Below are 13,143 nucleotides of genomic sequence, written 5' to 3'. Positions count from 1 at the left end.
ATCAGTAATCAGCTATCTTCCAACAGAGAAGACAGCTTCACTTCAGCAGAGAACCTGGTGGCTTCACTGCTCAATTCTATCAAACTTTTAGAGAAGATACATTACCAATTCTCATCAAACTATTCCTAAAAATCAAAGCAGAGGTATTTCCCCAAACTCATTCTATGAGGCCAGCATCACCCTGATACCAAAACCAAACAAAGACAACAAAAAAAGAAAACTACAGGCCAATATCCCTGATGAACTTAGATGTAAAAATTCTCAACAAAGTACTAGCAAATGGAATCCAACAGCACATCCAAAAGGTTATACACCATGATCAAGTGGGATTCATCCCAGGGATGCAAGGATGGTTCAACATATGCAAGTCAATAAATGTGATACATCACATGAACAAAGTGAAGGACAAAAGCCATATGGTCATCTGAATAAATTAAAGTTTTTGATAAAATTCAACATCCCTTCATGATAAGGACTCTTAACAAATTAGGTATAAAAGGAAAGTATCTCAACACAATAAAAGCCATATATGACAAACCCACAGCTAACATCATCCTGAATGGGGAAAAGTTGAAAGCTTTCTTCTAAGAACAGGAACAAAACAAGGATGCCCACTCTCTCACCACGCCTATTTAACATAGTACCAGAAGTTCTAGCCAAAGCATTTAGACAAGAGAAAGGAATAAAGGGCACTGAAATTGGAGAAGACAAAGTCAAATTGTCCCTTATTGCAGATGACATGATCTTATATGTAAAAAAAACCTAAAGACTCTACCAAAAAACTCTTAGAACTAATAAACAATTCAGTAAAGTTGCAGGATACAAAATCAGTACAAAAATGTAGTGTTTATATACTCAAACAATGAACTAGCAGGAAAAAAATCAAAAAAGCAATCCCATTTACAATAGCTACCAAATAAAGTACCTAGGAATAAATTTAACCATGGAGCTGAAAGAGCTCTACAATGAAAACTACAAAACACTGATGAAAGAAATTAAAAGAGTACACACAAAAAATGGAAAGACATTCCATGGTCATGGATTGGAAGAATTAGTGTGAAAATGGCTGTACTACCCAAAGTGATTTACAGATTCAATGCAATCCCTATCAAAATGCCAATGACATTCTTCAAAGAAATAGAAAAAACAATCCTAACATTCATATGGAACAACAAAGAACCCTGAATAGCCAAAGCAATCCTGAACAAAAAGAATAAAGCAGGTGGCATTATACTACCTGACTACAGAATATACTACAAAGTGATAGTAACCAAAACAGCATGGTACTGGTGTAAAAACAGACACTGGATCAATGGGATAGAATAGAGAACCCAGAAATAAATCCACATACTTATAGACAACTGATCTTTGACAATGGTGCCAAAAACATACATTGGGGAATGGAGAGCCACTTCAATAAGTGATGCTGGGAAATGTATATCCATGTGTAGAAGAATGAAACTAGAACTTTATTTCTCACCATATACAAGAATCAACTCGAATTAAAGACTTAAATGTAAGACCTGAAACTATAAAACTTCTATAAGAAAACACAGAGGAGACACTCTCAGACATAGAACTGAGCCAAGATTTGATGAATAAGACCTCAAAAGCTTAGGCAACAATAGCAAAAATAAACAAATGGGATTTTATCAAACAAAAAAGCTTCTGCACAGCAAAGGAGTCAACAGAGCAAAGAGACAATCTGTGGAATGGGAGAAAATATTTGCAACTTATTCATCCGACAAGGGGCTAATATTCAGAATACAAAAGGAATTGAAACAACTCAGTAGTAAAAAAAAAAAAAAAAAACCCAATTAAAAAATAGGCAAGGGAGCTGAATAGACATTTCTCAAAAGAAGACATACAAATGACCAACAGGTATATGAAAAATTCTCAATATCACTAATCATCAGGGCAGTGTAATCAAAACCACATTGAGATATCATCTCACGCTAGTTAGACTGGCTATCTGCTTGTTAAGTGGCAGATTTAGGATTTGAACTGAAGTCTAACTCCAAAGGCTTTACTTTTGAATCTGGACGTAATGGCTTTTCACTGATTATTACTAAGATTTATTGTTATTTGCTATATTCTTCTGTAAATTGGTGGTTTATAATCATTGCCATTTTTATGCCATATATTGGTGTTATTATTGCCATATTATGGTGTTAGTATTTTTCTTCTGATTTATAAAAGCTCTTTCTATATTAACTATATTAATCCTTTGTCCTTCATTGCAAATATTTTCTCCTGCTTGTCTTTTGCCTTTCAATATTTTTTGTAATTTTGTATGTTGTAGTATTAATTTTAATGTAGCTTTTGTATCTTCCCCTATTTTCCCTTTTGCTTTTAAACATAAAACATCTTACCCACTCTAAGATTATTTAACTAGTAACTGATTTTTTAAGCCAATTTTTTAAAGTTGTTAAAAATTTGACTTTGTAATGTAACTGAAATTTGTGTTGATGTACAGTGTGAAATAAAGGCTTAACTGGATTTTTTCCCATGTTTTTTAATATCATGTATTGAACGATCAACAAATGAACCATTTGTTGAATCCTACTGAAGTATTTATGTTAAGTTCTTTTATTTACTAGTTTCCATTGACCAGTTGGTTTTTATATCACTATCTTAACATTTTAGTTATTGTATACTCGTATTATAAATAACAGGTTGTATTATTATATGGCATATGTAAGATAAGTTCCTCAACCACAAATTATCATAATCGGTTGTAATAGTACTTTTTAAAGTACTATGCATTAAAAAATAAAATAGGCTTATCCCAACCTTTACTGTGTTTGATCTTAAGATAAATTAACATAGGTGCATAAACAAAGAAAAAACAGATGAAAGAAACAGATCTGTTGATCTTTTTCCAGTTTCTCTAAGGAAAACTTCAAACTTGGAAGAATTTGCAGTATAGGAAACAGAGATTCTCCCTCTGCAAGAACCCACTGTAGTATCTCTGACAGCCTCCCAATGTCATCTCTCCCTAATAGTCCTATGGGATTACGCAAAGATGGTGGCACAGCACAACAGGAGTAGACATTGGTTGTTAAAAAGGACCAGTTTGGAATAAGTGTTTTCTTCCAGAACAAGTGAAAATGCTTTGCAGTAAAGTATATGTGTCTAGAACATACTTTTGGGGGGGGGACAGTTTTTTAATGCAGTGGCTCCCTATTTGCTGCCAGTGAAGGTATCTTAATTTTATAGACCATGGAGTCAATGGGCAATCTCCTGGTTGTTCACAAGCTATTAAGAATGGTTCCAGGCATAATCTGAGTTTCCCTAGGCTTTACCAGGCTTGATACAATGAGGTCTGCATTTCACGGCCTTTTGCCCCCACTTGCAAAAACCTGTAAAATGTTCCACAAGAATTTCTGAGGACTTTCAATTACCTACAGCTAGGCCCCATATCAGACATACCAGAATCCTTGGAGATAGGGGCTTAAATACCTCTCTGTATGCTCAGAAATTTCTCTCTGGAAATTTCTCTCATATACTCCCATGAATGTGTTCCTTCTAGCTGCTCTCTCTCTCTATTGCTGGGTAATACTACCAATGTATCAAAACCTTCAAGGGGCCAAAACTGTGTTAGTGGTCTCAGACAGCTTTCCCTTCTGTTAGAATGTGATATTTTATACAAAGCAGGGACCTAATGCCTCAATCTTTTATAGAGATATTGGTGAAACATTTCTCTATTTTTACTTACAACTGTCTCCCTTCCCAGGATCCACTTACGAGTCCATGGAACTAGGTCAGAGATGAATTAGATGACCACCACCATACTCTACGCAGAATCACTCTTCCTCCCCTCAACCAAGTAAGACTTTGATTTTGAATCAAGCTTTTTGTAGTTTGTATTAGTCTGTTTCTGTTGCTTATAACAGAAATACCTAACTGGGTAATTTGTAAAGAAACAGTATTGATTGCTTACAGTTTCTGAGGCTGGGAAGTCCAAAGTCCATGGAACACATCTGGTGAGGGCCTTTTCCTGGTGGTGACTACAGCAACTCAGGGTATCACATGGCAAATATGGCAAGAGCAGAGCGAGAGAGAGAGAGAGAGTGCCTAACCTCCTCACTGGCTCTCCTTTTAAAACTACCAGAACCATGCCGATGACCACCCTCAAAGAGAGAGAGAGAGTACCTAACCTCCTCACTGGCTCTCCTTTTAAAACTACCAGAACCATGCCGATGACCACCCTCAAACCATCAATGGATTAATCCATTTACTAGGGCTTGGTCCTCATAATCTAATCATCTCTTCAAGGCTCCATCTTTCAATTCTGTAATAGGATTTCCTACCCTCTTAACACTATCACAGTTGGGATTAAGTTTGGGGGGAACATTCAATCCACACATACTTGTTTCATCTTTCTTCAGAGTGAGTTTTCACCCAGGATGTCTAAATTATTTATGTAAATATGCTTATGCACTTGTTTACAACAGTAAACAATAGGACCAGATTGTAAGGGTTAAGCCAAGACCCTAGTTATAATGAGGACCCCTGAACTCTATGTCATAGCCTAATTCGTCTTCTCTCATTTCTTTTGTCTCCTTTCTTTTTCTTCACCTTATTTTCATCCTACTCTGTGTATGCCCACTTTAATATATGTTTACACGTTTAATTTAAATAAAGTTTAGTCTAATTTTTAATTTATCAGCAATCTTCTGAGTAGTCATTATTTCATATACACTAAAAACCTCAAATTTGAACCAGTTTTTTAATTGATGCAAAATCCAATTTGTAAAATAATATTATACTGAGTCAGAGGAAGCAGAGTCCTCCCAAGGCCTTCAGTGTATAGCAACTAATGGCAAAATTTCATTCTTTCCATTATTGAAGGAACCCACCCAGAGCTGAAAATTGAATCATATGTCTTGAGTAGCTCCAATGTTCTTAGGAAACCTTCAGCCACCTACTCTCTAAAGATGTACAACCATCTTTGGAACTTATGTTCTTTGGAGCTGTATGTCCACTTAATAGTGAAGTCACTGTGATTAACTTTGATCTCTTGTTTTTTGAGGGAACAACACCTTAGATAGATACAGTGTCCCATAAGAAACAAACAGTGTCTGAGCAGCAACAACTTGGAAAGATGGAGAAATGATTAGTAAATGGTAGCTGGTGTTAATAACAATAGCAAAATATGGTTGCCTCCCAAGAATAATTAGCATCAAGTATTTTAGCAAACCCTCTTAGGCTATATAACCTCTAATTTAGGCCAATAAGAATGCCCTGAGCTAATTATGGCAATTAGTAAATGGTAGCTGGTGTTAATAACAATAGCAAAATATGGTTGCCTCCCAAGAATAATTAGCATCAAGTATTTTAGCAAACGCTCTTAGGCTATATAACCTCTAATTTAGGCCAATAAGAATGCCCTGAGCTAATTATGGCAATGGCTGAAGTAGAAAATCCTAGAAAGTGAAGTTTGTTCCCTAACCTTCCAGGAAATATAGTCACAGAAGGTGCCTGCCTTTGCCTTGTGAATTGGGAAGGTAGAGAAATCACAAAAATATATAATTTTCAAAAATCAAAATAGGCTAATTTTGTAATGGAATTCTTGGATTTACATTTTAAAACAAGCTTTGTTGCTTAAAATTGTGCTGGTGAGGTTTTTTGTGTGTGTGAACAGTTATTACTTTGTGTCTTCCAATGTGGTTATGAATTAATTTAATTAATTCTGACTAGAAGCTATTAGGTAGAATACATTTCTAAAATACTTTAATTTCAGAAAGGAAAATAAAATGTTTTGGAAAAGTTAGACAAAAAATTGCCTGCTAAAATGGTTAAAAGGTCTCTTCTATAAAAACAAAACAGAATAACAAAGTAAGACAACTCTAGAGTCTTCAGATTTGGAACCTTTCTAACCTACATGATTAGAATGCTAGTGCATTAAGTGGAGATCTGTCTTATTCAAGGAATAGATCCAGAAATTTCATATATCCAAAATTACCCTTGAACATCTCTTAGGAAGCTGGCACATTGTAGTCCAACAGTCATTCCTAGAGAATTGGATTATATTGCTGGCTTGTGTTTAAAGGCTGTGTTATCTTTTAAGAATACGTACTTTCTCTTTAAACCCTAGAGTCACACTGTGGAGAGGTGCTCAGACTATGATAGGTCCATAGTACTTATCAGCAACTCAACTAGCAAATACACATCACTCATGCCATGCTTACTCCAGGGTATATGCTTATGGAAAATAAGGCAGAATTGTCCATAGTATTTACATAGTAAATAGTCATTTTTCTTTCTTTTATTGCTGATGTTATTATAGTTGAATTTGTGATAATCAAGTTTATGAAGATACTTTTCCACAGTATGTGATTATGTTGTTACATTATAGTTTCAGCTGAATTTTGTATAATATTTTTATCCATCAAATATGAAGGAATGATGCTATACTATATCATTCATTTATTCTCTACAGATAATGGATACTGAATTAATGCATAGTATAGTAGGAAGTTATCTTAAACCTCCAGAAAGAGTGTTTGTTCCATCATTCACCCAACACGAATCATCTCAGAACTGCCACCCTGTGAACTCAGAAGTTATCTCTCCTAAAATGCTTCATAGCCCAAATAGCCAAGGTAATGCTAATATAAAATCTTATGGTACAAAGTATGTTATAGAAACTTATTTTCGTGTAGAAAATAATATGATTGTGTATTTAACTAATCTTAAAACTCCTAATTTTGATTCTGTTCTATGATCTTAGACAAATTACTTAACATTTTTTATTTTGGCTTCTTCAGCTATAAGACGAAGATTAATATCACCAACTGGACACATATCACAGGTTTATCATAAAAATATCATTAGAAAATAGAAAATACTCTTTGAAGAATAAAAGATCAGATTTAGAATCCTTTGAAAATAGGTGATTAGAATGCTAGTAAACTAAGTGGAGTTGTGTCTTATTCAAAGATTCAGAAATTGTGTGTATCCAAAATTATTCTTGAAAATCCTTTAGGAAGTCAGTATATTGGAGTAACTACAAAATACTAATATTACTTTTAAAATATAAACTTAGGAGTATCTTAAAACGGAATTGGGTAAACATTTATGACTCCAGGCATACCTTATGCCATACGAATTACTTTCTAAGACAATATTACTTTTAAAATATAAACTTAGGAGTATCTTAAAATGGAATTGGGTAAACATTTATGACTCCAGGCATACCTTATGCCATACGAATTACTTTCTAAGATGCTGATTATTACGTTTGTTTTTAATATTCTATAATAATAGTTGCCATTACTAGCTTTTGTAGTAAACCACAAGAAATAATAGTTCAAGTCAATGAGCCAGCTACAGGTACCATATAAAGTGCAATAAATATAATTTCTTTGTCTCATTTGTAAAAACCAAATGATAATCTCTAGCAAACATCTTTCTAATTGGATATAAACCATATGAAAGTTAACTTACAATATTTGTATTCCACTCATCTGTAGTTTTATAGTTTGAAGTTAAAACTGAATAGAAAGTGTAAAATAGTATTTGAAATTTGTATAACTCTGAACTTATTTGAATCACGAAGATTTAATATAGCTGAACAAAATGTCTCAGTAGTAGATGTGTACTACTTATAATCTATATAAATATAACCTATGGTTTGCATAATGTCAGATAAATTTATAATTTTTTTCCAATGGAAGAAACTGTGAAAATTCTTAAATTGTGTTTATTAGCTTTCTCTATCCTAGAAATCACTAAATACTTTATAGATACATTGTTTTTTGCAATATGTGTTTGAGAAAATTTGTCCCCCTTTAGAGTTTTAGTCATTACTTTTCGTATTTATGAGGAATATACATTTGCTCATACATTTTTCTGGCTCACTAACAGAAATACACTGCTCTTTTTTTTAATGTTACCATGATTGTAAGTGTTCAAAACCTTTCACTTAAAACATCAAGCAAATTCTTTTTCAACAGCTCTTATTTTAGCCTTAAAAACTCTTCAGGAAAAGATTCATCGTTTAGAGCTAGAGAGAACACAAGCTGAAGATAACCTGAACATTCTTTCCAGAGAAGCAGCACAGTATAAAAAGGCCTTGGAGATTGAAACAAATGAGAGAAATCTGGCACATGAGGAATTGATAAAACAGAAAAAAGGTAAAAAATGCAGTAGTTCTCAGAAATGAGGATTTACCAAAGTTTATAATCCAAAAATAATAAAGCCAGTCTAACCAGATTTAGTCAATTATCTTTGCTTTTGAAGCCTTGAGACCTTATTCTCAGACATTTTGATATTCATGGGAAATGGATGTAACTTTAAAGTTACCTCTATTATGTCTAACTGTTATCCCAATTCATAAATTCTTGAGATTAAAGGAAAAATTAAGTTTTTAGATAAGGTGTGTTTGGAAATTAGAGTATTTTCAGAATAACCAACAAAATCTAGTTTAACTCATAATGTATTTGAAATGTTTTATGTTTTTGGTTAACACTAATTTTTATAATTTGAAATATAAAGCACCACTAGTAATTAAACAATATAAAAAAAAATAAGAACAAGTGAGAGAATTTTGAGAAAAACAAGGTTAATTAGAGGAAATAGGCAAGGAGGTGGAGGTTTCTGTGGAAATTATGAAAAGGACATCTGGATACAAGGATTTTAGAAATTTAGAATGAAAGTTCATTATATAATTTTACCTCAAAACTTGTGGATTTCTTTTTTCTTGTACCACTACACTTACCCTTATAAACAAGGCTCAAGTTTGTGTTTCAACTTACAAATAGAATGAAAAAATGAAGAGAAAAAATTCTGAGGTAATTGAATAAAAGTGGAGAAAGACTTGAGGAAAATAAAAAGATAAATGAATAGAAATGGGTTGCTTACCCCTGTGGAATTAGCTGTGCTGTCAGAAGTCAAGAGCAGAGGAAGATGGGAGTGGTAGAATGCATATACCTGAGTTTCCTGAAAGAGAAGAAACACATTGATAAGAGACTTTACATCCTCTGTTTTTCCAGATGGTATTATTTCCCAGGTACAACCAGGATATTTATCATCCCACAAGTCACTGACATCCTCCTCTTTCAGAAGTATGCCCTCTGGGTTTTTAGAGGGCAACAGTGTTAAACCAGGTATATATAATTAATGAGATATTAATAAAATGTATGTTCATAACTCTGGGAGAGTCAGTACTTAGAGCCAAAAGAGGCCTTGAACTTTTAGCTCTTAATTGAATTCACATAATGCATTTCTTATGATAACCAAATCTCTGATCTATGTGATAACCAACTAATTTACTCATTATTTTTTCTTTTTCATAGATATAAGTATACAGCTAAGCTCAGCCCAGTCTCGTTGTACTCTTCTAGAGAAGCAACTAGAGTATACGAAGAGAATGGTTCTCAATGTAGAGCGAGAAAAGAATATGATCCTAGAACAACAGGTAAGCATATTTTCTATAAGGAATAATTATATAATTTAATATGTTTTTGAAGAATATTTAATATCGTGGGAAAATTTCCCCTTAGGTAAAGTAGAATATAAAGCTGGATATAGACTATTTCCACTTATAGTAATGGCAGACTAGGCCATTTATACCAACCCTTGTATGGGGGAAAAAAATCCCCAAAAAACAATAAAAATTGGACAGTATAATACAAAAGAAAGAAAAAACGGAAAAGAAAAATACACAAAGGCATTAGAGAACTGACAAGGTGATGAAAAAAATCACCAATTCAAAATCTGTGTTCAGACTTAAATCCAAAGGGTTCAGCCTAACATTTCAGGTTCATCCCTTCTGAGGGCATTCCTGATTCCAGAAGAGGCAGTGGAGAGAGGCTAAATAATGCCTTTGACAGCCATCCTTTTGGGGCTAAGTCACCAATTCAAAATCTGTGTTCAGACTTAAATCCAAAGGGTTCAGCCTAACATTTCAGGTTCATCCGTTCTGAGGGCATTCCTGATCCCAGAAGAGGCAGTGGAGAGAGGCTAAATAATGCCTTTGACAGCCATCCTTTTGGGGCTAAGGAAGTTAAAGTCCAGGGTCTACCAAGAGTAGGAACCCTAGTAAATCTTTTGTGCTGAATGCTTTGCAAGGGTGAACAAAAAGGAAAACAACCCAGATTCCAGTCCTGCTTCATATTATCAGGATAGCCCGGAAAACCTCAGTCCCTGAAATTGGATTGAAGGGATCCAGGTGGATCACTAATGTTCCCAGAGACCTCAAATTATTTCTAAAAACATTCTTCAACACAGTAAGCATCTTTCAGTCAGAGATAACCAAGCAGAAGATAAGACTCTATGAACAAGAAACAGCATATGTAATAGACTATATAAACTCTCTAACAAGTTACCTGCAGCTGGGCAGTGGCTCTATAGAACACTGACTTTAAAATAATTATGCTTGCTACAATCAAGAAAATGAAAGACAGGATCAAAACTTTCAGTAGAGCATTGGAAACCATAAAATGGCAAAACATATTTGAGAAAGAACCAAATAAAACTTATAGGACTGAAAAAAATATAATAACTGAAATTTAGAACTTAATGGATGGATCTAACAACAGATTAGAAGACAGAATCAGTGAACTGGAAGAAGAAACCCTCCAGATCAGTGAAGAGACAACATGATAATAAATTCAGAAAAGAGAGGAGGAGGCATAATTTTAGAGTGAAAAGATCTAACTTATGTTTAATTTGAGTTTTGAAAACAAAGGAGAAGGAGAATGGGGCAGAAGGAATATTTGAAGAGATAGGGCTGAGGATTTTCCAAAACTGTTTAAAAAATAAAATCACACCACAGATTCAAGAAGCCCCATAAATCTGAAGCAGGACAAATATAAATAAAGCTATACATACATACCTAATAACAAAATAAGTAATAAAACAAAAATGAAATCTTAAAAGCTGCCAGAAAAAGAGAGACAAAAATCCAAAGAGACAACAATTAAAATGTTAGCTGACTTCTCAACTGAAAGTACTGAACCCAGAAGACAATGAACTGATAAAGTATTAAAAGAAAATAACTACTAATCTAGAATTCTGTATTTGGGGGAAATATCCTTCAGAAATAAAGATGAAGTAAAGACATTATAAGCCTCAGAAAATCCTCTAAAGGGAACACTAAAGGACATTATTCAGACAGAAGGAAAATTATCTTCCCTGGAAGGTCAGAGATGTAGGAAGGAGTGAAGAACAATGAAAGTAGTAAATATGTGGATAAATCTAGGTGAATATTTTATAAAACAATAATAATGCTTTACATGGTTTAAATATACATATAAAGGATGAAAATTCATCAGAACAATAGCTTATACATTAGGAAGGAGTAAATGTAATATAAAGTGTTCTAATATCCTTACATTGTCTTGCAAAAGGGTAAAAGTACCAAATAATACTGTGCATAAATGTATCATCATTTCTCAGTCTGCTTTTAGGATTTTCCCTTTATCACTGGTTTTCAACAATTTGATAATGATGTACCTAAAAGTGTGGTTTTCTTTATTCTGCCTGGCATTTTTGAGATTCTTGAATCTGTCAAGTGTTTTTTATTAAATTTGGAACAGTTTTAGCCATTATATTTCAAGTAATTATTTTGTCCTACCTCCCTCTCCTTTTCTTCTGGGACTCCAATTAAATGTTAGAGTTGGCTGGCTGGTTAGCTCAGTTGGTTAGAGCACAGCCTTATGACACCAAAGTCACAGGTTCAGATCCCCATACTGGCCAGCCACCAAACAAACATAAAAATGTTAGAGTCACTAAGGCTTTGTTTATTGGTGGTGGTTTTATTGTTTTTGTTTTAATTAATAGAATTTATCTTTTAAAGTTGTTTTAGGGGCCGGCCCGGTGGCGCACTGGATAGTGCGCCGCTTGGGAAGCGCGGCGGTGCTCCCGCCCGAGGGTTCGGATCCCACATACAGACCGGTTCCCGCTCACTGGCTGAGCGAGGCGCGGGAGCAACACCAAGGGTTGCAATCCCGTTGCCGGTCCCCGGTCCGGTACGGGGGCAACACTGAGGGTTGCGATCCGTTGCCGGACACGGAAAAAAAAAAAGACAAAAGATAAAGTTGTTTTAGAAAGTCTATAGAAAATCGAGCAGATAGTACAGGGTTCCCCGCTCCCTCACAGTTACCCCTATTGTTAATAACTTGCGTTGGCGCAGTAATAAATACCATTACAAAATAGTATATAGATATGCATATGTATAGGTGTAACTTTCCTTTTCTCCGTGTTCTCTTAATGCTTTATTCCTCCGATAGCTGCTTTTTGAGGTTAGAGAGAGGGTAAGTCAATGAGTACGATTGGTCACCTTGTGAATAACACCTTGTTTATTTAATATAGGTTTTGCTAATGATGGTTTCCTTAGTAAAATTTTCGTATAAAGATGCATATAGGATACTAATATGAGGGTACATCAAAAAGTTTGTAGAACAATAGAATTGAAAGATAATTCAAATATTTCCATCAACTTTTTGAAGTACCCTCATGTAGCACATCTTTTATTGCACATTATATTTGCTCCTTGAAAGTATTTGGTTTTCTGGTTTTTTGCTTGTAAGCACCTGAAGTATGTACATGTATATACATGTTTCTTTTGACAGACTTATTTTGTGTTTTGAATTGTTAGATATTGTATTATTCTTGATCCACTGGCATCACTTGCCAAGTTCAGAGTTTGTTTTTTTATCCTTTCCAAGGCGCAGCTTCAAAGGGAAAAAGAACAAGATCAGATGAAGCTTCATGCAAAACTTGAAAAGCTTGATGTCTTAGAAAAAGAGTGTTTTAGACTGACAACAACTCAGAAAACTGCTGAAGTAAGATTACACTTGTTTCTTTGAAGTGATCAAGCCAGGAATAAATCTTTAGTGTAAAGTATAATTGGCATTATATGTGAATGTACAGTAAATCTTAGATTTATGAAACTTTGTTTACTACTTTTAGTAATCCAGATATGAATTCCTGCTTGTAGAGATTAAAAGTTAATGTGTTCTGTCACTGCAAGAATGAGCCTGCCTTTTGATGTGAAATTGTAATTTTGACTTCTTCTAAAATAGGACATTTTTATTTGTCAGATAATTTACCTAAAGAATATATATATATTTTTTTGTCTTTTTCTGTGTCCGGCAACGGATCGCAACCCTCAGTGTCGCCCCCGTACCGGGC

General features: G+C 34.2%; 1 protein-coding gene across 3 annotated transcripts in view; it reads left to right on the top strand.

Annotated features, from left to right (window-relative positions):
• The window catches only part of CEP57L1 (centrosomal protein 57kDa-like 1), a 65,061-nt gene that overhangs the window by 42,441 nt on the left and 9,477 nt on the right, over positions 1-13,143 (top strand). For 2 of the 3 annotated variants that reach the window (XM_008577248.1, XM_008577247.1), the window contains exons 2-6: positions 3,737-3,829; positions 6,446-6,608; positions 7,962-8,141; positions 9,303-9,424; positions 12,678-12,794. In XM_008577248.1, coding sequence (XP_008575470.1) covers positions 6,449-6,608; positions 7,962-8,141; positions 9,303-9,424; positions 12,678-12,794 — 579 coding nt within the window. In that variant the 5' untranslated portion in view covers positions 3,737-3,829; positions 6,446-6,448. The remainder of the gene's footprint in view (positions 1-3,736; positions 3,830-6,445; positions 6,609-7,961; positions 8,142-9,302; positions 9,425-12,677; positions 12,795-13,143) is intronic. The other variant, XM_008577249.1, reaches the window with a different exon arrangement.

This window comes from Galeopterus variegatus, unplaced genomic scaffold, assembly GCF_000696425.1.
Source record: "Galeopterus variegatus unplaced genomic scaffold, G_variegatus-3.0.2 Scaffold1469, whole genome shotgun sequence".
Taxonomy (NCBI): Eukaryota; Metazoa; Chordata; class Mammalia; order Dermoptera; family Cynocephalidae; genus Galeopterus; species Galeopterus variegatus.
Note: the sequence above shows the minus strand (reverse complement) of the source record. Positions and strands in the feature narration are given on the sequence as shown.